Below are 26,982 nucleotides of genomic sequence, written 5' to 3'. Positions count from 1 at the left end.
ACTCCTAATGCAATCTCATGAATCTGGCTTTTCTTTCCATGCTTTCGACCTAATAGAATATTGAAGTTGAATAAATCAGGCCCAGGATTTCCCCACAGTGATCCCAGATTTTTCAGCTATTAGCCATTCAATGATCGGACAACCTTACTGATTGAGATGACCAGGGGCTCATTAAAAGGAACAAAGGCAGCCAAGGGGAGCAAGGCCCTTTAACAGAATTTGAACAAAAAATGTCAGACTAATACAGAAAACTGTCTTTAAAGAGAGCAGGAGGGGAAATTACAGAGTTTAGTTTCAGCTTCCAAAGTCTCCACAATTTGGGATTTGACCCTTTAGTTTGGAACATGTACTGCAAACATAGTTCAGCTATTTAAGCAAGGAAAGAGGGAGAGAGATCAAGATATTATAAACCTGTTAGTCTAAAATCTATTTGGAAAGCTAATGCCAGGACAGAGCAGCTGAGAACTTGGAGAAATTTGAGCTGATTAGAATCAACGTAGGGTTGGTCATATACTGTGAGTGTAATTAGTCATACTAAGGATATAGCTAAAGTAGTAAATGAGACTAAAGATGACGTTTCTGTGAGCTTTCAGAGTGCATTTGACAAGGTTTCACATAAAACATTGTGAGTTAAAATGCAATGTTATGGATTGAAGATACCTTTCCAATGTGGTTGAGAACTGTTTAAACCTTAGAAGATAGAGTGAGGTTTCCACTCAAATTCAATACATGACATGTGGTGTTGCACAAGCAAATGTGCTCTATTTATATTCTTTATATTTATTCATGACTCAGACAATCCAGTAGAGATTTTTAAATTTACTGATTTGCAGGACAGGTGGAACACAAAGTGAATATTTGAGTTTTCTTTTGCTGGAACAAGGGTATAAATGGATATGGAGACAATGATGGTGAATGGTGTTAGGATCAGCCACGAACTCATCGAATGGTGGAACAAGCGTGTAGAGCTGAATGGTCTCCTCCTCTTCCATTGCATAGTGAGCTGGATTGCCACTGTTGAGTGACTTCCTTGTCATAAGCCTAAGGTCACTGCAGTGCCTTTTGAGCTCACCCCGGCAGAGACAGGCATGGTCAGGAAGTGAGACTGGAGCATTCTCAGGATGGCATTAGATGTCAAAATTACCATTGGGCTGTCGAGGGGGCTGTGCATATTTCACAAATAAATTGTGCAGCTGCTGACGAACCTCATACAGAAAATCTGCCTGCTCCACTGCTATCCTCTGACTTTCAAGTACAGGGGATTCCTCTTAAAAAGAAATGCACAAAAGAATTATTTTAAGTGGTCCACATATTTTGTATAGTACGCTTTTGTTTTAGAGACCACAGCATGTTTTCTGGTCTCAATTCCCTTTTGATAAAGATCTATTGCTCCTCCTCTGTTCACTGAATTATAGAAGGAACTATTAAACAGTCTGATGTACGAAGATGTGAAAACAATCCATTTACATCTACAGCTTGCGGGAATCTACATGCCGCAGTCTGTGTTCTTCGGCCAAGCAATTATATGTTCGGCTTTAATGAACTTCTTCATTTTTCATTCCTTTATTCCTGTTTTATTCAATTATACTTATGAGCATGAAAACCTTTGCAAACTTCAACTCGTTCAGATATGTGACTGCCCAAGGCATCGTCCTTGCTATGTACATACGGATCGGGAGCAATAGCATAGTGGTTATATTACTGAACTAGAAATCCAGAGGTCTGTACATATGATCCTGAAACATGAGTTCACACACATCCCAGCATGGCACCTGGAGGAATTTAAACTCAGTTGATTAAATAAATCTGAATTTGAAGAGCTATCTCCAGTAACGATTACCATGAAACTACCGCATTGTTGTAAAATCCATCTGGTGCATGAATGCCCTTTAAGCGAGGAAATATACTGCCCTAACCATAACTGCACATGACTCCAGACCTTCATCAATGTGGCTGATTCTAAAATGATCCACTCTGTTGCTGAGTTCCCTCTTTTTAACGTGTGCAGGTCTGTAGGGTGTCTGTTTCGGGCTTAGTTCCACAATTTTGATCCAGAAACGATATTGTTCCAAGTCAGGATGGTGTGTGGTTTGGACAGGAGCTTACAGAGAATGGTGCTCCTGTTCAGCTGCTGCCTTTGTCCTCGATAGTTGAGATTGCAGAATTTAGAAAATGTTGTTGAAGCAGCCTTTGTGAGTTTTGCAGTGCATTGTCTAGACAGTGCATGTTGCTGCCATTATGCACTGGTGGTGAAGGGAGTGATTATTTAAGGTGGTGAAATGGGTTCAATCAAATGGGCTGAGAGATAACATCTTAGGAGCAGAAAAGCTGATGTTTCGGACCTAGACCCTGATGAAGGGTCCAGGCCCGAAATGTCAGCTTTTCTGCTTCTAAGACGCTGCTTGGGCTGCTGTGTTCATCCAGCTCTACACTTTGTTATCTCGGATTCTCCAGCACGTGCAGTTCCTATTGTCTCTTAATCAAATGGGCTGTTTGCTTTACCTGGATAATGCCAAATTTCTTGAGTGTTGTTGGAGTTGTACTTATCCAGGCAAGTGGGCATGTTCCATCCCACTCCTGACTGGTGCCTTGTTGATAGTAGACAGACTTTGCCGAAGTCCCAGCTTCTAACTTGTTTTTTAGTTATAGTCATCAATAATACAATGGATGTTGATGGTAGCAATTCACCACTGATAATGCTACCCCAGTGAGGTGTAACAAGATGGAATACACAAAGGGCTGTACTTAATGGGGGTGCACTGATGTGAAATAAGTAGCCAGGTTTGCTCGAACTAACTGAGCCTCAGCAGGTTAATGGTAAGTAGGTGTCACTTGCTAGCACTGTCCACGACATAGTCCATTACTTTGTTGATGATCAAGAAGAGATTAATGATTCAGTAATTGACGAGACTGAATTTGCCCTGGTTTTTGTGGATAGGACACACTTAGGTAATTTTTCACTCTGTTGGGTAGATGCAGCTGTGTTGGAGCATCTTGGTTAGAAGTGTAGCTATTTTGGTCCATAAGTCTTCAGCACTGCTGGCAGAATTTTGTCAGGGCCCAGATTCACAAGTGAATCAAATTGACAAAAGACTGGCATCTTTGGTGGTGCCCTCAGAAGTAGACCAAGATGGATCACCATTCGACATCTGTGGCTGATGCTGATTACAAATGCTTTAGACTTTTACGCTGAGCATATACTCACGGAATGATTACATCATGAAGAAGGCCCTGCATCCAATCCTATTTGTTCTAATGCTCTGGAGGAGCAATTTAGCTGCAACCATTCCTACAATTTCCCCCTGTACATTGTTCCTTTTCCATTAATCTCCAGTTAAAACTGTCTCTACCAGACTCTCAAGCGGCACATTCCAGATCCTAGCCTCTCAAGACATTGTATCTGTGTAGATCAAAATTTCAACTTTGACTAACCCGATTATATAGAATAGAACATAGAACAGTACAGCACAGAACAGGCCCTTGTGCCGACCATTGATCCTCATGTATGCACCCTCAAATTTCTGTGACCATATACATGTCCAGCAGTCTCTTAAATGACCTTGCTTCCACAACTGCTGCTGGCAACGCATTCCATGCTCTCACAACTCTCTGCGTAAAGAACCTGCCTCTGACATCCTCTCTATACTTTCCACCAACCAGCTTAAAACTATGACCCCTCGTGTTAGCCATTTCTGCCCTGGGAAATAGTCTCTGGCTATCAACTCTATCTATGCCTCTCATTATCTTGTATACCTCAATTAGGTCCCCTCTCCTCCTCCTTGGCCAATAGATATATATGATGGAAAAGTCCGAAAGCACGCATAGGACTGAGATAAATACATGCTTGGCAAGTTTTGGGGGTTCAAGGGTGACGGTGAAAGGACAGCAAAGTGGGTATGCAGAGTGTTACATCAACCATTATCCTATTGGATGGAGGATCAGGTCAGAGGACCTATTTCTATTGGCCGTGTCGTCTTTAACGATGATATTTGGTAACTAGAAGGACAAGAACGATAGGTAAATGGGGACCCATCAGCAGGATGTTCCTATTCATTTTGATGCATTTTGGAAGGTCGAATTTGAAAGCTGAGTACAGGATTAAGGATAGGATTCTTGGCAGCGTGGAGGAACAGAGGGATCTTGGTGTGCAGATACATAGATCCCTTAAAATGGCCACCCAAGTGGACAGGGTTGTTAAGAAAGCATATGGTGTTTTGGCTTTCATTAACAGGGGGATTGAGTTTAAGAGTCGTGAGATCTTGTTGCAGCTCTATAAAACTTTGGTTAGACCGCACTTGGAATACTGCGTCCAGTTCTGATTCTCTGCTGATTAGCCAGCCATTCTTCATGAATTTCATCTCATGCCTGTATCATATCTAAAGTGGTTCTCTTCACTCTCTGTCCTGGGATCCCACATCCATAATGCGAACGATGAAATATTTTTGTCTTGTCTAAAATCCCTTTGTGCACTCACAGCTCCAGCCATGCAACATTGAGACAACGCTGGGTCTTCTGATTTCCATCTTCCCCACCATTCAAAGCTAGACTTTCTCTTAAGGTCTCAATTTCTGGAATTTAATCCTGAATCTTTTCCTATCTTCTCTCTCCTGGCTCCCAGACCAACTTGAGTTCTCTCTAGCCTGTCCCAACAGTGTCAAGTATCTTAGGTCCAAAGAGATCCTCCCACTGTGCCAGCATGACATGTTTGCAATCCCACGTTTCTTGGAGTGAAACAATTAAGTTGGTGTCGTGTTAGGGCAGTTTTGGTGTCAATTTTGCAAGCTAGGAACTGAATGAAGACTCGTGCTTATTTCACATCAGAGCATCCCTGTTGAGTCTTTAAGCATTCTATCTTGTAAAGCCCCACTGGGTAGCACAGTGGAAATCAAGCCCTGCTATTTCCAGAGTTGTAGTAAAAGTTAAAGATTTTAAAAGGTGTGCAGAATTCCTCAATTACCTTGCCTTTTAGTCCAGTATTGAGAGAAAGCACACAGCAGGTTTCCGTATTCAGGAAGAGCTGCTTTTTATCCCAAGTAAATAGATTCTAGTTATAAGTAAACAATCTGCATCTATACAAGCTAAATCTCTAATGCCCTTATAAACTCCTCCGTACATAACAGACTAACACACACAGGAAAAAACATGGGTGTTTCAAGCAGTGAGAAAGACTAGGAAGGCAGTTAGCAGTTCCTGTTTACAGAGTTGCTAAGGCAATTCTTCTGACTCTTGTGCTGGTTGTAACACTACTTCTCGGTTTACCTTCTCCAGATCCTTTCACTAGTTTGTAAGAGGCCCAGGGGACCCATTCACTCTTGTAGAAATGTCTCTGACTTACTAAGTAAAAGTCACAGCTTCTCGCAATTGCCAAAGGACAAATAAACTGGTGCTGTTGAGGCTTAAAGTAGGTTTTGCAGCAGGGAACAGACACTATTCCTGAGCTGGTGGAGATCTGAAAGCTTCTGTGTAACCTGTCTGCAGCTGCCAGCTGTTTAGCTACCTGAGAACCAGTAATGTAGTTTTTGGCAGGCAGAAGGCTTTCGTCAATGATAACTGATCACCAGTTCCCAATCACTAGTCCATGGACCAATCGGCTACTTGCTGCCAACCAAAACATCATCTGTGCACAACCCCTTGGCTCCTGTTCATTTGCAAATTACACTTCTACCACTGCTGGAACAAGCAGCTGTATAAGCGGTGCTTGCAATGAGATCAGATAACTTGCTTTCAAAATATACAGCAATGCTTCCTTTCTAATACAGTTCTTTTCCCATTTTGAGCCCTCACTTAAAAATACAGAAAAAATAAAAAGATGTTGTATTTACAATCTGGAGATTTCACTTGCATGTATTTCATTTTTGTTGGAATTGATGTGACCGTGACGCTACTAAATCTTTGTGCACGCCATGCCTGTTCTCCAGCATTCACTATGGAAGGATATTTCCCTGTTCTGTCATGCTGGATTGTAGGGTTATTGCGACTCAGGAACCAGGTGATTCTTTCTTGGCACTTTATTGGAGGGCTTATGCCATTTCTTCAGGTATAAAGTGAAATTCAAGGATGTTGTCCATAATGAGAATTGCTAGACCTGGCTAAAAGAAACGTTCTCTTGAAAATAATTGGCAGCCTAAAGGAAACCTGTCAAAACAGATTAGAAAACCTGCCTGTTAAACTCTGAACTATGTGCAAAATGTTAGCGGCTGGTTGAGTGAGAATGTCAAGCCTTCTCTCGAATCTGTGTTTGTGGAGAGGCCCTGCTTTGGGCTGCTAAAATGTTTTTCTGTGAGGGGGTGGTGTCTAGAAATAGCAGAAGGCTGTTTAGCCCCTCGAGCTTGCTCGCCACTCTGTCAGTTCCTGTCTAGGTCAAAACCTAAACTCAATTTTGCGGGCTTTGCTCAATGGCCCATCTATCACGTTGGTTACCATGCTACGGTCCCAAAGTCTGTCTTAAGTCATGACGATTTTGCTACAGTTGAGGATTGACTGCAGATTGAAAGAAATGTGCCTTTGGGCACCATTCCCTTTTTGTTATTCCTCCTAAGTTATGTCTGCCTCTTACTGCAGATACTTGCATCTCTGCTCATTCGCTGTTGGGATCTAATTTCGCTTTTTTGTCTTTTACTTTGACTCACCGTATTGGTCTTGGTCTTTGCTTTACCCCACAATCCCTATGCTTCTCAAAACCTACTCTAGTAAATCACAATCACTGCTTCTAGATCTAACTCATCTTTTCAACCTCTCTGTTCACCAACAGCTTCCCTTTTTGGGTGCATTTAATGCAAGTCAGAGCTCACAAAGGGGAGCCATTACTAAGGGGGAGGGCTGAGTGAGATGGATGCTGTGGTGAGGATGGGCTTTTCCAAGGCTTTGAAGTGCTCTGGAACAGGCAGGGCTGTGGCTAGTGAAGGCTGTATCACTGATAATTCAGTCTAGAGTTATTGGTGGAGAGGTAGCTGCCCTGGGTCTTCCTGTGCATGAGTTTTCTCCCCTGTTTCATAAAGCCGTTGACACTGAATGAGCTTATGCGTCCTTGCTAGCTGTCTGTAGAGCCATTCAGTTAGTCCTATTCCCCTGCTGTATCACCCAGTGCATGTACTTAATTTTTAGATTTTATATTGAATGTTTGAATTGTTGATTGTGCTGTTATTAACTCAGCTTGTAACAAAATGTTTTCCCTCACATTCGCAGTCTCTCGTATCTCCTGCCAAAACCTTAAATGTGTGTGCCCCGGCACTGTTAGCTAATGGTGCCAGCTTTTTTTTTAGTCTCTCTTATCTAAACATCTCCACATAATCTTGTACCTTTATCAAATCTCCCCTCAGCATCAGTGGTTGGATGGTTGAGGTGAGTTTAGAGTCAGGGCAACCTCCAGAACATAGGTGATAGGTGTGACATTTGGTAGTTCACAGCTGTGTGTAAGTTGGCTATACCACCCAGTGTGCCGAGGTTCACAATGCAAAAAGTACAAGGTGAATGTGTGGTTTAGCAAGTACAAGTCAATAGCCTTGGTTTTACTGTCCTCAATTTACTTGTTTCTCCCCTCACAGAGATACAGTTTGTGAGTGTTTAATTCGTGATTCCTGACATCTGCTTTGCGTTCTGTAGCTGCCTTTCTGGGAGACATTGCACTGGATGAAGAAGACTTGAAGTCATTTAAGGTCGACTGGATTGTAGATTTAAAGAAACATCGAATCCAGAAGTTTGGGCTGTCTGCAGGTATGTTAATTTCCATTACTGTTTGAACTGTCATGGCCTTGAGTTGTTTCTTTGTAAGTTTGCAGAATTGGCAAATAATTGGTAAATTGAAGTTCAACACAGATAAACATGAGGTACTCCACTTCAGTGGGAAAAATAGTGAAGTCACTGCTATTTGGAAAGTGCAAGTCTTGATTGAGTATACTGGCCTTGGAATACACATAGTCATATCATTAAATGTTGTGCACAAGGTTTGATTGAGTGGATTTGGAGGCAATGTTTCCACTTGTGAGGAAGAGCAAATCCAGAGGTTATCAAGATCGGACTGACCCCAAGGTATCCAATTGGGAATTTCAGCAGAAACGTCTTTACTCGGAGATTGGAGAGAATGACGAACTCATTCCCATGGGAAGAGAAGTCAAATGTATCGATATAAATTGAGAAGGGGATTGACAGAGTTGTGAAGAGGAGAGGATAGAGGGTTATGATGCGAGATGAGGAAAAGTGGAAGGAGGCTTGAGTGGAACACAGTCATGGCTCAAGACTGGATGGATTGAATGGACTGTTTCCGTGCTGTTTATCCTATTTCATTCAATGTACAGTTATCACGTTAGCAATTAAGCTACCACTGGTGATGGTTTCCTGCTCTGGGTACCCTCACAACCTGTTTCACTCATCCTCCTCCCTTTCAGTTAAAAGCATAAGAATAATCACTTCCCAAACCTTTTCTGTAAATGAAGAAAAACTACACTGGATTCAAAACATTAACTCTGTTTTTCTCCCCAGATGCTGCCAGACTTGCTGAGTTCTCCAGTGCTTTCTGTTTCTATGTCAGATCTCCAGCACCAGTGGTATTTTGCTTTTTAATTAATAGAAAGTGGAGATGGGATATCAGTTTATGAGAATGTGAATTGTCATAAAACAAGAGACTTGTGTTTCTGTAGCACCTTCCATACCTTCCAAAGCATTTCATAGACAGCTACCTAATTTTGAAGTGTGGTCATTGTTGCATAGCAGGAAGCCCAGCATTGCCTACAGACAGCAATTAGATTATCCAGAAGATGATACTTCCTAACAGTGCATTCCCTCAGTACTGCACTATTGCTTCAGTGTCAGTTTTGTGGCCGAGTAGCTGGAGTGGGATTCCAAACTGCAGTCTTCTCACTCGTACCAAGAGTGCTACCCAGTGATCTGAAGCACCAAAGGGCTGCATTCTGCCTGAACTTAGCAACAACAGTTCTCCTGCATAACATAGAGTCTCAGGTAGGGCCCATAGAAGGATGCCATCTTTTACAGGACATGCATTGTGTTGGAATTTTAGTTTCACTTAGACTCTGTCATGAGGTTATCTGATAGATAAATATCACTGCTCAGCAACCATGACTATAAAAATCATTCTACTGGGATTTTGACCTAACGTCAATACTTTTGACAAGCAGATATCAAAGTCAGTCAAGTTGCCAAGATCATTGGAGCAATGAAACAGCTAAAGCTTGCGTTTTTTGAGTAAAGCACTTACTTTGACAGTTATATTAAATATATGTTCTATGATTGCTGTTGTTGCTGCTATTGGAATTAATTTCACCCTAATTACCCTATCAAAACACGTGATATTGGAAACCTCAGTTAAATCTTCCCTTATTTTCTCCACTGCAAGGAAAACAACGGTATGTTAAAGTTCACTCTGAGTCTTAAGTTGCTGTGGCAACGCACATACTTTACGTGCCTTCTGCAGCCTGGAGTCAAGGATAGTGATGGTAGAGGTATCGATGGTCTTTCCATCTCATAGCCGTCCAGGAATCTCTCCTGGCTGCCATTAGTATGTATTGGAAGGGTTTCCCAGTTGATACTGAATGCATTTGGTCATGGTACGACTGCATCTTCCTTGCCATCATGTCCTGGGATGGAACTCAGATCAGAGCTTCTGGTTTAGAGACAGGGACGCTACCCAATGTGCCACAAAACCATCTTTGGTCCCATTACAGTGATTCTTTTCCGCATCCACTCTAAGACATTTGACATCCTATCTGTGTGGTGAACTGAGTTATAGTGGACAGTGTGCAATTTTTCCTCTGCATCAGATTCCTGTTACTGCATGCCTGTCGATGTCTCTATAAATTAAAACGAAAAAAAGATGATTTCAGAAGATCATATACAGAGTGTTGGCTGCTGTCAGAAGAATGATTTCTTTGGTTCAAAACAAAGTTAGCACAAGGCAGCAGATGTAATGGTAATTGAATAACATAAAGGAATGTTAAGTGACCAGGTAATGAGGGGTTGCTTAATGATTGATGGCCACATTCTGCGTTTGTACATGTAGAGGAACATGAGACTGAGTGAGGCTGCCGTAGAAGAACTTGAACCAGAAAGCAGTGAAGCAGTCTATCTGAATGTGTAACTGTGTGAGCAGTTTACAGATTCATTATTTTAAGCAGGATCGTCATCCTCCTGTGGGCCTAAAGGGTAAACAAATCGCAGAGCTATGGGGCAAATGTAGAGCAGGATAACTACATTGCTGTTGCAGAGAACCGTCACAGACAGAATGGGCCAAATGGCCTCCTGTGCTCTAACCTGTAGTGTTGTAGTGATTTGAAAAGTGCACTTTATGCATTTGCTCACTTTAAGAGAACATACTAAATTGTGCCAGTGGAAGGTGTATGCAAGACAAAACAGAAAGTTTGAAGATAATAAAGTGTGGGGCTGGATGAACACAGGAGGCCAAGCAGCATCTCAGGAGCACAAAAGCTGACGTTTCGGGCCTAGACCCTTCATCAGAGAGGGGGTTGGGGTGAGGGTTCTGGAATAAATCTGTTTGAATAAATTTGAATAAATAAGTTTGAAGATAACAAGTTGTAGAGCTGGATGAACACAGCAGGCCAAGCAGCATCGTAGGAGCAGGAAAGCTTGACCTCTCAGGCCTAGACCCTTCATCAGAAATAGTTCCTACTATCTCAGAAAGTTTGAAGAAGCTCCTTTTAATGAAGAAACCACTTTTAATTCTCACTGTCCCAGGCTGTTTCTAGTCTGAAGAACCGCATGTCACCATTCAATAATAGTCTAATAATGAAGGTTATATGCTTCATAAATGAAGGGGTGAGATTTTTAACAAAGGCAAGTTGAATTTGTTCAGGATTGGTTAGCCCCCAGTTGTTATATTGTGTCAGGCTCTCAGGATCCCATTATGTGGATGATATTGGGCTGTCGAAAGGTCAAAAGAAAAGTGCTTGGACGATGTTTGAATTCTTCTCACACATCTTTAGAATGTGGAATGGTTCATTGTTAGTCTTACTGAGACTAAGTCCATCACGTTATAATTTACATCCTGACTCCAAAAGCCTGCCCATCATCGACAAAGCACGTATCAGGATTGTGGTGAAACATTCACCACTTACCTGGCTGGGGACAGCTCCAACAACATTCAAGATGCTTGACACTATCTAGGATAAAGCAGCCTGCCTGATTGGCACCGTATCCACAAATATTCAGTCTCTCCACCACTGATGCTCAGTAGGAGCAGTATATGGCCTCTACAAGATACAATGCACAAATCACCAACTATCCTTTGACAGTACCTTCCAAACCCACACTTTCCATGACCTAGACAGCGAACGCACAGGAACAACACCACAAGCAAGTTCCCCTCCTTCAATTTCTCTCAGTCTTGAAATGGAGGGAATTCCTGAACTTTCTTTGTGGCAATACATGTTTGTGCATTTCCACTCATTTGAAGTACATTAGGCGGGAGAATATCTTTAATCCTAAACTTTGAATGAAAGCGAAGACCTAAACACTATAGAACAATGCTTCGAGCTGTTATCTTGACAACACAGAGACTGGTCCTTAGTCAGCAGCGCAGACTCATATGTTTTATGTGTTGAAGGAAGCTGATATCAATGGAAATGTTACCACCATTGAATGGAAGGGCTAAATAACCTCTTATGCTTTGTGGCTTCGTGATATCCCAAAATGCATGATAGCCTATGAAGTAAAAGCCAGAGAAATACTTGTCCCTGGCTGGGGAATCAGGAATATGGAAGGGTACAGTCTCAGGATAAGGGACCGACTGTCCAGCACAAATTTCTTCAAAGGGTTGTGAATCTTTGGGATTATCCACCTCAGAGGGTTCTGGGTATCCCATCATTAAAGGCTGAGATTGAGACAGAATTTTAGTCTCTCAAGGAATCAAGGGAGAAAGAAGCAGGTATTGAAGTTGAGGTCATAGATGACAGAGCAAGCTCAAGGGGTCAAACAGCTTAGATGGGTAATCCCAAAGATTCGCAACCCTTTGAAGACATTTCTTCTGGACAGTCAGCCCCTTGTATCCTGAGACTGTACCCTGCCATATTCCTGATTCCCCAGCCAGGGAAAAGTATTTCTCAGCGTCTACCCTGTCAAGGCCCTTGGGTGTCCTGATGAGAATATCCCTTCTTGTCTGATATACAGCCCCTCAATGTAGGACAGTCTCCTCAACCCAGGGAAAAATTCAGATGACTTTTCAGAGTCCATCTGTGAGGCTGATGTAGCCTGCCTTAATATGGAGAGCAAATATTGAAATCTGGATATTGCTGCACTAATGACAATTTATGTGCTGTCGAAGTCTCACAAACTGCCTGGCCATTTTTGCCATAGTGATTTTGGTTTAGAGACAAATATTGACCAAAACGCCCAAGAGTGCTCCCCTTGCTCTCATCCACATAACGCCTTTGGGTGTCTTGCATCCTTCTGAGAGGGGCAGAGAGGCCTCAACTTCCAGCCTCATCTAAGAAACAGTGCAACATTTCCTTCCGATCACATCAGCCTAGATTTTGTGCCTGTTTCTCTGGAGTGGGTGTTGGAGCCACACGTTTCTGACAGAGGTGAGGCTGTTACCACTACTGTGCCAAGGTGGTTGAAAAATACGCCAAATTGCATCAATAAGGAAGGGAGCTCAAGAGAGAATTGAAATAAGCCTCAGAATCTCACCTGCTGCAAATACCATTCGCAGATCTTATTTCTTGATCAAAAGCTCCAAGCTGTATGGGCTCATTTATGACTGAGTATTCAGTAACATCCCTTAGCCAAGATCGTTCTAGGATTTGCCAATGTGAGCTGCACAATGTGGCCTTTATCTCGCAGCAAACGGAATGTCTATCCAAACCCCACTGAGGATCCTTAAGCGGTGGTTCGAATTTTTTTTTAAAAATCAAGTTTGGAGCAGAGAGTCTGGAAATGAATCTCTTAAGAGATGTGTCAGCTGTAAACACTCGTCACAATAAGTTGGGTAATCTGTTTACAACGTGTTACACAACTTGAGGAATCCAGAATCGCAGTGTGGGAGAATTGCACTGCTGTCCACTTTGCTTCGCACAATGCCACAGGCACTGGCTGTCCTCCAGTGCAGCAACCAAATAACTATTCGTCTTCAGTGACCCTTGACAGTGAGTGTCACAGGCCATTTCATTGTGCATCATGTCACAGTCAAAATCAGAGTCTGTCCCCATCCTATCTCTCATGTGTCTCCTGAACAAGAAACACAAATAGGGGCTATGGTCCACATTTCCTTTTTTATCACTTGTGAAAAGTCACAGATAGTTGTCACAGCCACTGGTGCCCTTTTCAGTATGTTGTAGCAGCTCTTTTTTGTATTTGCTCTTGGTATCTTACTCTCCTTTTTGGAGATTTGTGCATCTGTGCACCTAAATGCCTTTACTCCTTGATCCAACCAAACTCCAAAGCCCCAAATGCTGAATGATGTCTTTTCGTTTTACAGCCAAAATGCAGCACCTGTTATTTATCTATGTTAAAATTCATTTGTCAACTATCCATCCATTTATTGCTAATGTCTTTAAATATATCAGGAGGTCTACAGAAGACATAATATCAATAAATGCTCATGCGCCTATTTAGTACTTTTGAAGGGCATCAAGCTGCAGGATGCTTGGACCAACGGTTGTCCACAGAAAATAAAGAAAAAGAATTGCATTTAGATAGCAACTACCTGACATCTGAAAACACGTCACAGTCAATAAGGCACTGTTTGAAATGTAGTTGCTTTTGTGTATATAAAACGAAGGAGCCAATTTGTACACAGCAAACTCCCACCAACAGTAATATAGTCGGGACCAGGTTATTTTCTGTGCGTTTGTTGTTAATTGCTGATTGAAGAACACATATGGACCAGAACATGAGCGCTAATTCCCCTGCTCTTCTTCAAAATAATGCCCCTGGATCTTTTGTATTCCTCTGTGCAGATAGTCAAAGCCCTGCCTGTCATTCTGAAGACAGTGTCCCGAATAGTGTAACATGCCACACTGGAGTGTTAGTATTGATTTTTTTTGCTCAAATCCTGATGTGTGAGTTGAACCCTGAGTCTTGTGATGCAGAGGCAGTTATACTACCAATTGAACCGTGGTTGTCAGATCTTCACCTGAGCACTCTGAAACCCAGATATTATGAAGAGAAGGTTGTCCAAAAGTTGTCCAAAATCATGAGGCATCTGGAGAGAATGAATGGGAAGTATCTTCTGATTTGTGGCAAAAGAGTTGAGAACCAGAGAGCACAGATTTACCTGATTAATTATCAGAAGTGCCAGAGACAACATGCCATAGACAGGCTCTGACGTTATGAAGACATTGTTGTGAGAAGAAGTAATTTAACTGGAAAGCACATGATTGTCTACAGAATCCACATTAGCTTGTGAATTGTAATGTAATTCAGAGATGATGGTGTAGACATAACATTACTGGACTTGTAATCCAGAAATCCAGGCAGTTGCTTTGGGAACATGGGGCTCAAATTCCTCCACCACTTTAAAGCAATTATGAAATTGAAAACTAGTCATTGTGACCCTGAAGTTATCATTGATTGTTATTTAAATCCCTCTGGTTCATCTGTGCCTTTCAGAGTGGAAAATCCCCCATCCTTAACTGGTCTGGCCTCCATATGACTCCAGGCCCCCGGTGATGTTGTTGACTCTTGACTGCCCTCTGAAAGTGCCGAAGGTGCCACTCAGTTCCAGGGCAGTTAGGGATGGGCAACACATGCCAGCCTTCCCAGTGACACCAGAGTTGCATTAAATAATACATTTAACACTTAATCATGAATCAAGATTCTTTTCATCCCTCCTTTTCCTTGCTCAAGCATTAAAAGGGAGGCTAGATAAGTATGTGAAGAAGAAGAGAATAGGTGGTTATGATCAATTTAGGTGAGACAAGGTGGGAGGACTGCAGCATTGTACTTAGATGGACTTGTTGGTGAATGCCCTAGCTGTATTTTATTCAGGTATCAATTATGATATTGAGTGTTATGTGGCCATCACCACAAAACAGCTTGTGATGTCATTGTTAAACATGTAGCAATCTCTGTTTAATTGTATAACTTGAATTCAGCAAAGGATTGACTTGTGCTGGCAAAAGAAGCTTGTAGATTGACAGTTCCTTGAAAATTCAAGATGATGGATCAAATGAACAAAATGTCATTTTATGCTTTTTTGAAGATCAGCAAACAGAATGTAACAGGTAGTTGTAAAAATGAAGACTTGTGCATTTGTTTTATACCTTTTCATTCTAACCTACAGCCAGGGCTACTTAGAAGAGTAATCTCTTTGTATCTGAATTCAAAAAATATGGAGATAGCCATCTGTCTCTCAGACTATCTCCCAGTTTTTAGAATCCTCAGTTTTGGTCTCTCTGGCACATATACCTGTGGAAACCTGGCAAGACTCACTGGCCGAGCTTCCAGACTGGACTGGCTGATACAGAGATTAATTAGAGAAAGTTTGCACACACACTGGAACACTGAGTTGAAGCCAGGTATTCCAGGAAGGTGACAGAGGTCAAAAGTCTACACATTCCTCAATGATGCATTCATGAATGTGTTCAGAAATGTTCTGGTGTCCGTTCCGAAGCTGTGTGCAAACAGCAGCAGCACAACTTCTGCAGCGGAGAAAGATTTACTGGAATTAGGAGCAGGACTAGGCCGTTTGGCCCCTCAAGCCTACTTCACTAATTGCTAAGATCACAATTGATCTGATTATGGCTTCAAATCCACTTTTCTGTTTGTCCTCAACTCTCTTGTCAATCAACAATCTGTCTAATTCAGCCTGAATATGTTCAGTTAGCCAGCTTTCACTGTGCTCTCAGAGGGGCAATATAGAAGAAGTCCAGCGTGCGATCACTTGGTTAGTACACGGGGAGTGCAGCACTGTTGGAGGGAAGTGTTATGGGAGTGCTGCACTGTTTATAGTTCTTTCAGACAAGGATTAAACAAGGAGCCCTCTGTGCCCATTCAGATGGGTTCAAGAGATTCTGTGGCCCTATTTCAATCAAGAGATGGGAAGTTCTCACATGTGACCTGGGACCAACATTTATCCCGTGACCCCATGTGACTACAAAAGATTATCGGTTGTCACTTGTGGAAGCTTGCTGTGTGTAAATAGGCAGCTGTGTATCTGACATGACAACCGTGGCTGCACCTCTAAGGACTTTGTTGGCATTGCTATGCACTTAGGTGTTGAGAGAGAGAGTACATACATACTCTTTTGAAGAGCGGTTATTGCACAAAGATGCTTCCCACTTGTACCATTTATTCAGTTCTATCGATGATGTATATCACAGTGACCATTTCCAAATTTATCCTGCCGAAGTCCAGTGACCACAGGTTGACAAGATCTCACCTTTGTTCTTTCTGTCTGTTCTGTGGGACTGATTGGTATAATTTTTTTTTGCAAGTGTTTATGACTTTGGAGTTTGACCTGACATAGACCATGAACAGAATATTTCTTTTAAGGTGCCACATAAAAAGGAGTCAGTGAGAAGCAGCATGATTGGAGGACACAGCCATGTAGTGATAATGATACTGGCCCATTTTGTGGGGACTTGTATTCGAAGCCTGCCATGGAGGGCAATGAGATTCAAGATGAAAAGAAATAATTAAAATCTAGTCTAATGGGGACTAAGTAAGCATTGTCGATTGTTGTAAGAAAAGTAACGTCCAAGCGGTTTCCTTCAGGGAAGGAAATCTACTGCCTTTGCCCCGTCTGGTCTATATGTGACTCCAAACCCAGAGCAAATTAGTTAACTCCTAAGGGCCTTCTTGAGGGTGAGTGAGGATGGGCAGCAATAGCTGATGATGCTTGTGTCTTGTGAAGGAAATTTTAAAAAATCTTCTGTCTTTATATAGTGCCGTTCATGTAATAAAACATGGCAAGGTGCTTCACCGGAGCAATACAAATAAAATGTCAAGCCTGGAAGATAGTAATAAAGGAAGCACGCAAGGTGGACAGGTCTCGAGAGGGCATTGCGAACTTGAAGATAAAGCTAACTGAGATGGAGGGATTAAAATCAGGGGTCAGAATTAGAGGAGTGCAGATGTCTGAAATGGGGGTGGAGAGGTGTGGGCAAGAAGTGGAACTTCTGGAAACAGAGGCCTGAATGAACAAGTGCCAGGGAAACAAAATAACAAGGACCAAACCTTGAACCTACTTCACTTCCAAGGCTGTGAAAGGCAATGGGGCAGTCCAAGCCTTTACTACTTTCATGAAAGGCAGAGAGGAACTCTTACACAAAACAACTTCCATTTTTAAATCGCCTTTAATATAATTGGTCTAGGATGTTTTCCTTAAAAAAAGAACAATGTCAGAAAGTCATTATGGCGCAAAAGGAAGCCTTTAAGCCCATCACATCAATGTTTGTTCTCTGCAGAGCAGTCCAGTCAGTTCCATTCACCTGCTGTGTGGCTGCTGCCCTACAAGTTTATTTCCTTCAGCGCCTGTCTGATTTCATTTTGAAATTATTGGCTCTTTCTGCTTCCAATGCTGTCATGAGCTGCGAGTTTCAGGAGTGGCAACTCCCACCCACCACCCCACCCACTCCCCTCTCACCCATCTCGAGACGGTTGAGACAGAAGTAGGCTGCGTGGCCTCCCTTGTATGACCTTGTGAAAGCCCAGTGTTTGCTTTCCCATGCAGCAGGACTCAGATACTGTGTCTCTCCTCCAGATCCCCCACAGGAGGTGTCTTTGCCTATGGAATAGCCGGGCAGGAAATAGGACAAAGTAAAACAAAAGCCCTTTAACTGTAACTTTCTATAACTAAAAGGAAGAAATGAGACTCCAGCAGACGGCTTCTAATATTTTCCACACCACAAACTGTCTGAAGCTTTTTATCTTTTATTTAATTCCCTGTGGGCGATATGTGGGCTGTAGACCCTGAGTCAGCTGTGGGCTGCAACCAGATCCTCCTTTGTATCTAGAAGCTGCTTTGGATTTGGCTGCATGCTGTTAGGTATGTTGCCTTTGAATTCAGGAGGATCCTGCCTTTCCCCCGTTGGCCTCTATTTGTCTCCTGACATGAACAGCCTGTAAAGTGCACAGCAAACCTGCAATCAGTTGAAAAGCTAGAAGTTCCGCCTTTTCCATTAAGTAAAGACCCCCACAAGTCTCTTTGGGGAGGCTTTTCCAATATAATTGACACAGTATATAGTCCACTAGTGGACTGAACCAAAACTGTGTGGATCCTATTAGAAGGGAGGAATTAGCTACAAATTATGGGTGCAGAGATGTAACACTAGAAAGTAGTTCTTGAGGATGCTCAGTGTATTGTGAAGGATTGTCTAATTGAAGTTATGCCAGGTGTTTGATATGGTGCATATTCCAAAGGAAGATGTGCTGTTTTGCAGAGAGGAGATGACTCAGATCTATTTTGATCTTAAACTGTGCAGACTCCTCTGAAACTTAAACAATCCGTAGCATATTTGGATGGCATCCAGGCAGCAATTGATCAATGGCGAGTGACATTTGGGCAGACAATAGCTTTCTTTAAGCAAGAGAGAATATAACCGTCTCACCTTGACAGTCTGTGGGATTGTTTTCACTCAGTTGCCCGTTATCAATATTCTTGGTGTTAACATTGACCAGAAACTGAACTGGCCGCGCCATGTAAATACTACAAGAGCCGGTCAAAGTCTAGGAATGCTGCAGTGAGTAACTTAGCTTCTGACTCCCCAAAGCCTGTGCACCATCAACAAGGCATAAGTCAGGAGTGTGATGGAATATGCCCCACTTGACCTGGGTAGCTCCAACAACGCTCAAGGAACTTAACACCACTCAGGATAAAGTAACCTCCTTAATCAGCATTCCAACCACTACCTTCAACATTCACTTCCTCTACTAAAGTATAATAGCAGCAAAATGTACTATCTACAAAATACCCTGGAGAAATTCAAGGGTTCCAAAACCATCTACCAACTACCAGCTACCGCCTTGAGGGATAAAAACAATGGATACTACCTGCTGAATTCCCTTCAAGTCACTCACTATTCAGACTTGAAATATATCACTGTTCCTTCATGATGTTGTCATAAAGTCTCTATGCCATATAGACTGCCACAGTTCAAGAAGATGGCTCACCAGCATCCAACAATAATCCGTAAAATATGCTGTCCACATCCCATGAACAGAGCTTTTAAAAATGAAGTTTTTCTCTTAAACCATGGAATGGCCAAAAGTCTGCAACAGAAACTGGTCATTTAGCCCACTCTGTTGCCACATCCTTCAGTCAGTGCTGGCTTTTCTGGCTTACTCTAGTTCGTGATTGATGCTGTACTGCAAGGGGACAGCCTTTCTGTCAACAACCAGTGATGGTACCTTCCTCAGAGGAGTACAGTGGCTTTACAGTTTTGATCCTGAACACACAACCCACTGATATTGAGATAATGGGAACTGCAGATGCTGGAGAATCCAAGATAATAAAATATGAGGCTGGATGAACACAGCAGGCCAAGCAGCATCTCAGGAGCACAAAAGCTGACGTTTCGGGCCTAGACCCTTCATCAGAGAGGGGGATGGGGAGAGGGAACTGGAATAAATAGGGAGAGAGTGGGAGGCGGACCAAAGATGGAGAGTAAAGAAGATAGGTGGAGAGAGTGTAGGTGGGGAGGTAGGGAGGGGATAGGTCAGCCCAGGGAAGACGGACAGGTCAAGGAGGTGGGATGAGGTTAGTAGGTAGCTGGGGGTGCGGCTTGGAGTGGGAGGAAGGGGTGGTGGGAGAAGGGAGGAGTTACCTCCCCACCTACACTCTCTCCACCTATCTTCTTTACTCTCCATCTTTGGTCCGCCTCCCCCTCTCTCCCTATTTATTCCAGTTCCCTCTCCCCATCCCCCTCTCTGATGAAGGGTCTAGGCCCGAAACGTCAGCTTTTGTGCTCCTGAGATGCTGCTTGGCCTGCTTTGTTCATCCAGCCTCACATTTTATTACCCACTGATATTGAGTTCAGTCGGGTTTGATTTCAAATCCTATCTCGAGTGATTGTGAAAGAGAAGCCTGGAAATGCAGTCAGACCTGTTGGCTGTCTGAATCTCTGGTATTCTTCAAGACATGGAATGTAGCCCCTGCCCCTGGAGCAGTTTGGCCATCCTGTGATACCACCATGTTCTTGAATCTGAGAATCGAAAACCAGTGCAGTCCTGAAGTTGAGGTTGAGTTGTATCGCTGGGGTAAACCAGAGAGAGCTATCCTCTTTACTAAGCAATCTGTATTAATATAGATTCTCAGCTTTTTGTGCTCCTGAGATGCTGCTTGGCCTGCTGTGTTCATCCAGCCTCACATTTTATTATCTTGGATTCTCCAGCATCTGCAGTTCCCATTATCTCTGTATTAATATAGCACCTTTCATGTTGTTAAAAAGCATCAGGCAAAGACCTCAAACACAGTGGGAAGCAGACCACACGGGATGTTAGGGCAGCTGGCCAAAGGCTTAGTCACAAAGGTCAGTTTGGAAGGAATGTTGTGAAGGAGGAAGGAGGAATGGAGTGTTTCAGCAAGAGAATTCCAGAGCCTGGAGCTAAAACAATTGCAGGCAGAGTCACCTGTATGAAGCATTCATAGTTTGGTGCACAGGGAGGGCTGAATTGGGAGAATGCTGATTTCCTGAAGGGCACTGTGGCTGTGGGGGCTGCAGAGATAGGGAAGGGCGAAGTTATGGAGAGATTTCTGATCAAAAATGAGGGTTTTGAAATCAAGACATTGTTTGACCGTGGGCCACTGTCAGCCAACAAGCATAGGGTGGGTGATTCAACAGTACGAGTTAGAATACCGGACGGAAGTTATAGATGAGTTTAAGACTGGAGACTGGCAATGGTAGGAATGAAGTTGTCAACTTCAGAGGTAACGAAGAAATAGATAACAGCGCTGAATCATGAAGACATGAACTCAACAGATTCCTCGCACAAAGGGGTTGTCGAATGGGGAAAGGTTGATCAGGTTGGGCCTGAATCCATTGGAGTTCAGAAGGATGAAAGGTGATCCTATTGAATATGTAAGATCCTGAGGGGGCCTCATGGTACAGAAGCTGGAAGGACGTTTCCCTTGTTGGGGTCAGCTAGAATGAAGATGCAGAGTTTCAAAATAAGGCCTCTCCCATTTCAGATGCAGATGAAGATAATCTTTTTCCCCTCTCAGTGTCCTTAATCTGTAAAATTCCCTTGCCCAGAAAACGATGGTGGCAGTGTGATTGCATATTTTTAAGGCTGATGTAGACAAATTTTTGTTTGACAAGAGGGTCTAACAGTAGCAAGGTAGGGGGTGCAGATGGAAAAGTGGAGTTGTGGCCGCAGTCAGATTAGCCATGATTTAATTGAAGGGTAGAGCAGGCTCGAGGAGTGGTCTGTGCCAGGTCATGATTTGTATATTGAGTTATTTAGGCTGGTGTTCCTTCGATTATGGAGATTAAGGGACGGACGATTTATTTGGGGTGTTTGAGATGACTAAAGGAGTTCAATAAGACCATGTGATGTAGGAGCAGAATTAGGCCATTCGCCCATCGAGGCTGCTCCACTGTTCAATCATGACTAACATGTTTCTCAGCCCCTTACTCCTGCCATCTCTCTGCAATCCTTGATCCCCTTACTCATCGAGAACCTATTTATCTCTGTCTTAAAGACACTTAATGACTTTGCCTCCACAGCCTTACATGGAAATGAGTTCCACAGATTCACCAGCCCCATCTCAGTTCTAAAGGCCATCCTTTCACTCTGAGGCTGTACCCTTGGGTCCTACTCTCTCCTACTAATGGGAATATCTTCTCTGTGCCTGCTCTGTCCAAACTTCTCAGTATTCTGTAGGTTTCAATCACATCCGCCATTACCCTTCTAAAGTACATTGAGTACAGAGCTAGAATCCTCAACCGCTCCTCATATGACAAGCCCCACTTCCTTGGAATCAAACTTATAAACCTCCCTGAACCCCGTCCAATGCCAGCACACCCTTCCTTAGAGACAGGGCCTATAACTGTTCCAAATGCGATCTGACCACACAGAGCTTAATACAGCCTTAGCAGTACATCTATTTTCTTGTATTCTAGCCCTCTTGAAATGAGCACTAGCATTGCATTTGCCTTCCTTACTGCCAGCTGAAACTGCATGTTAAACTTCAGAGAATCCTGAACTAGGGCTCCCAAGCCCCTTTTATGCTTCAGATTTTGAAGCATTTCCCTGTTTAGGAAATAGCCAATGCTGTTCTTCTGAGCAAAGCACACAACCTCACACTCTCCCACATTGTATTCCATCTGTCACTTATTTGCCCATTCTTCCAGCTTGTCCAAGTTCTTCTGTAGCCTCCCCATTTCCTCAACTCTGCCTGCCCTTCCACCTACATTTGTGTCATCTGCATCTTAGCAACAATATCCTCAGTTCCTTTGTCCAGACCTTAATGTGTAATGTGACTAGTCGTGGTCCAGCACAGATCCCTACAGAATTCTTCATGTCACCAGCTGCCATCCTGAGAAAGGCCCGTTGATCCCCACTCTCTGCCTTCTGCCAGTACCTTGCCCCTCATACCTTGGACTCATCTTATTTAGCAGCCTCCTGTGTGGTACCTTGTCAGGCCTTCTGGCATTCTAAATAGATCACATACACTGGATGTCCTTTGTATAAATTGCTCATATCTGCTCAAATTCTTTGAAGAAGTATTGTCAGACATGACCTCCCCTTAATGAAGCCTTGTTCATTCAAGCCTATTTTATCATGCACTTCCAAGTACTGTACAATCTCTTCCCTAATAATAGACTCTAAAATCTTATCAATGACCGCAGACAGACTAATCGGCCCAGAGATTCCTGTCTTCTGTCTCCATCCTTTCTTGAGCAGGGGTGTTACATTAACTATTTTCCAGTCCTCTAGGATAGAGAGAAACTATTTATTTCCATAGCAATTGGGGAGGGGGTGATGTACAAGCAAGGTAGGTGATTGGAGTTAAGATACAGTATAGTCACACTGTAATTAGATGGCAAAGGAGATTGAATGGCCTCCTTGAGTGCCCTGCTGGCTCCACCGTTGCCCGGCTGCACAGTGGCAGAGATGCCAGTGTGTTTTTTTTTTAAAAAAGTAGCTGTCAGAGGGCCAGGGTTGTTGTGTTCTACTGTGGCCTCCTAACATCTCAATTCAAAGCATATTTAATAGAGTTCAGCTGGATACACTTCATCTCAAACTGTCTGGACTCGCTGTGGAATTGGAAAATGCCACAAAAGGCACAGCAGCTCCACGTCTGAAGCATAGAGGAGGAGTTAACAGTGTTCTGGAAGCACTCCTCTACATTTTATCTGTCATATACCAGCTCCACCCCCAAATCCCTCTGTGCAGTTACTGCCTTTTCTGTTCTCATCGCAGTTGTGCTGTTGTTCCATCAATGTTTCCTTTTAATCCAGCTCTGTTCCTGTTCTGGCCGTGGTGAAACGTGGCAGTGTTGCACTGTTGCAGACTTGTTGATCACGGGGGAAGATCCTGTCTGAGTCTGGACCATTACAAGTGGGTGGGATGACAGCTGCCCACATTGCTGGCATTAAACTCTTACAGAGTATGTTTGGCTGAAGTTGCAGGGAATTGCTTACATCTCCGTGTGTGTTCTGAAACAGTTTATCTTGCTGATGGCTTGTTCTCTATCACGATGAGAGAGCAGGTTTGGATTTGTGTCACCTGAGAGTGATGGGCAATTGCCAGAGCCTGGACAATCCCCAACTCATTCAGTTTTCTATCTGGAATTCAGTTGATTGGACGGATTCCTGTGAGTTCCCAGCGTATTTTCAATGACAGGTTAACTGGATTCCACTGATTAGCACTTCAACAATCTGTTTCCCATCTGAAGTGGTTTTCTTTGTCACGATCCCTTCATTCTGTTTAACAAATCCTCAGCTCGGTTCAAAGTTGTTTGCTGTGGCTCATCTTATAGAAAGCTCTCCCCTCGAGTCAGTGAGGTTGCAGGTTCAAGACCCAATCCAGGAGCGCAAAAATCGAGGCTGCCACTCTCAATGTACCAGTGCAGTTTCAAGGGAGTGCTGTGCTGTTGGTGGGACGTCAAGGTGATCCCTCTTTCCATCTCAGGAGGGGGTAGAATGATCCCATGGCACTATAGTGAAGAAGAGTTCTGCCATAATGCTCTGGCCCAAACACATCTCTAGGTAAGACATTAACTGATCATTACTGCATTGCTGTTTGTGAGTGTTTGCTGTGCAGTCATTTGCTACTATGCTTCCAACATTACAACAATGACTACACTTCAGAAGCACTTCACTGGCTGTTAATGCACTTTTAGGCATCTTGTGGAGATGAAAGGTGCAATAAAAACACAACAGCTTCTATAACAGTTGCCTCACTTTATCCATGGCTGAAGTATGACTGACGCTTCTCAAAAGATTTATTTATAAACTGGCAAAGGTTCCACAGCCTCAGTGATATTTGGTCAGCTGAAAGGGTTTGCCTTGTCTTTGCATTTTTTGAAGGAGTTTGATGAGTGGCTACATCAAACTTAAGTGAAGAAAGACTGTAAATCTTACATTTCCTCCTTTCTGCTCTTGTTGTAACATCTTAGATGCGCAATTTGAAGTGGAACTGCCTCGCAAACACACCTCACTCTAATCCCATTACTTCACAGTGCAGATTACTTGGAGTGATGGAAAAGTATCATCTATTTGACCCATCAAGTCTGTGCCAGCCTGGTCCCCAAATTGCCGCCGTGTCACTGAAGTAATTCCTCCTTGGCGTGTTTAATTGTTCCTTTTAGAATGTTATGGTCGAAGCTGCTTCACCCCCACCATATTGGGCTGTGCATCCCAAAACTTTTAACTGTACTGGCTTTTTGTCAAAAGTGGTTTGGCCGTCTTCTTAAATCTGGCCCCTCTGGTTATTGCGTCTTCACCCCAGATGGTTTCTCTTTATTCACTCGTGCCTAATCCTCTTAAACCTCAGTCAAATCTCCTCATGAACTAATCGTCTATGGACGCTTAGTGCAACCTGGCTTTTAAACTTTGTGGTTCTACTGATAAAGCCCAGGATGCCATGTGCCTTGTTAATTGTTTGTCACAGTGTGAGAAGTTGACTACTCATGGTCTTGATTTCTTTTGGTGATACAACTCAACTTGAACAGTGTGGGGTTTGGGAGGGCGTGGAGTATGTCAGATAGCTCAGTTAAATGAGTTATCAATTGATGTGCTAATGAAGAAATCAAAGAACATGGAATGTCAAAGGCAATTAGAGATGAAGCAACAAATGCTGGCCTTGCCAGCGATGCCCGCATTCCATGAAAGAACTAACTCAAAAAAATGTTGGTTAAATTGGAGCTGTTGGAATTACATTATAGTGAGGATGATGGATGTTGTGAAGCTAATTATTGGGCAATCATCTTACGTGAAGCCTTGAACCATCTTCATAGCTTAAAACTATTGTCCCACCCCAGCTTTGAGATTGTGGTCTTGAAACCAATCCTAAAACCTCTCCTTTTATCTATAATTGGAACGGCAGAGTTTCTGTTTTTAATCACCTCAGAATGTTAACAGCGTCCCATGGTTGGATTAAAACTTTATGATGCCGTTAGATGAAGGAATAAATTCTTGCTTTCCCTAATTCCATCTGCAGATATTGATTCTGATGTAGTTACTGCTCACAGTGCAGTGCCCTGTACATTGGAGGAGAGCAAGTGTGGATTAGGTGACTGCTTACTGGAACAAGTCCATTTAATCCGCAGCTGTGACCCTGACTTAACTGGCAGCCTATCGGTTGAATTCTCCATCTTGCTGTCACCCTGACATCCCGGTCCTTGTCCTGCTGCAGTGTTCTGCTGAAGCTCAACGTGAGTCTTCCAGTCAATGCTGAGCTCAACAGTTTGACGCACTAATCTCCACCCCCATTTCATTTGCTTGTTGCGATTTTAGCAGCAGACATATCTTCAGTTTTCTTTCTTACTCCCATCTCCATTCTCTTAAGCCCTGGAGAATTTACTATCTGAGAAGTATGGAAGCTGGGAGCAGGAACATGTAATTCAGCCCTTCAAGCCTGCTCTTCCATTCAATCTGATCATGACTGAACCTCTATATCAGTGCCATTCTCCCTCTTTCTCCCGAGACCCCTTGATGCCCTTAAAATCTAATAATGCACCTAACTTTTTCTTGAATATATTCAGTGATTTTTGCCTACACACCCTTCTGTGTAAGAGAATTCCACAGTTCACTACGGTTATAAAGCAGAGTTGGACCTCCCGCTGAGGACTAAAACCGAAACACCCAGGAGGAGAACCTTACCCTATAATCCATAAAAGGAGAATATCAAGTGGTGTAACCTGTCTTTCAGCAACTTCTAGTGGTTAAATAAAATAAATCCCTGGCACTCACTTTAAAATCAACAAGTAACAGTTTATCTAACTCTACCAGTGAACAGGTTAACTAAACTATTAACAAACCGAATAAATCCCATCAAACTACTAACTATTCCCAAATAAAACAAGATTTTAATGGTAGAGATAGTAGGAACTGCTGATGCTGGAGAATCTGAGATAGCCACATGCGGAACTGGATGAACACAGCAGGCCAACCAGCATCAGAGGAGCAGGAAGGCTGACGTTTCGGGTCTGGACCCTTCTTCAGAAATAAGGGAGGGTAAGGGGACTCTGAAATAAATAGAGAGTTGGGGGGGAGGCGATGATGGAAGGTGGATAAAGGAGCAGATAGGTGGAGAGGAGATGGACAGGTCAAGGAGGCGGGGATGGAGCCAGGAGAGGTGAGCGTAGGAGGGGAGTTAGGATGGGGTTTGGACAGTCAAAGAAACATGGACAGGTCAAGAAGGCGGGGGTGAGGCTGGTAGGTGGGAGGTGGGGGGTGGAGGTTGGTCAGCGAGGTGGGAGGAGCAGATGGGTGGGAGACAAGATGGACAGGTCAAGGAGGCGGGGACGAGCTGGGCTGGTTTCGGGATGAAATTGGGGATGGGGAGATTTTGAAGCTTGTGAAGTCCACATTGACACCATTGGGCTGCAGGGTTCCCAAGTGAGATATG

General features: G+C 43.2%; 2 protein-coding genes across 3 annotated transcripts in view; both read left to right on the top strand.

Moving 5' to 3' along the window:
- Positions 1-7,713, top strand: part of LOC125448152 (metal transporter CNNM3) — a 79,119-nt gene extending 71,406 nt beyond the window's left edge. For both annotated transcript variants that reach the window (XM_059641102.1, XM_059641101.1), the window contains exon 12: positions 7,603-7,713. The gene's annotated coding sequence lies outside the window, so the exon portion shown is untranslated. The remainder of the gene's footprint in view (positions 1-7,602) is intronic.
- LOC125448151 (bone morphogenetic protein 1-like) overlaps positions 1-26,982 on the top strand; it is a 116,061-nt gene that overhangs the window by 26,168 nt on the left and 62,911 nt on the right. Inside the window, exon 2 of the mRNA XM_048523220.2 lies at positions 7,603-7,713. Coding sequence (XP_048379177.1) covers positions 7,603-7,713 — 111 coding nt within the window. The remainder of the gene's footprint in view (positions 1-7,602; positions 7,714-26,982) is intronic.

The sequence above is a fragment of the Stegostoma tigrinum genome, chromosome 40 (genome assembly GCF_030684315.1).
Source record: "Stegostoma tigrinum isolate sSteTig4 chromosome 40, sSteTig4.hap1, whole genome shotgun sequence".
NCBI lineage: Eukaryota > Metazoa > Chordata > Chondrichthyes > Orectolobiformes > Stegostomatidae > Stegostoma > Stegostoma tigrinum.
The sequence above is the reverse complement of the archived record's forward strand: the minus strand, read 5'-3'. Positions and strand labels throughout refer to the sequence as shown.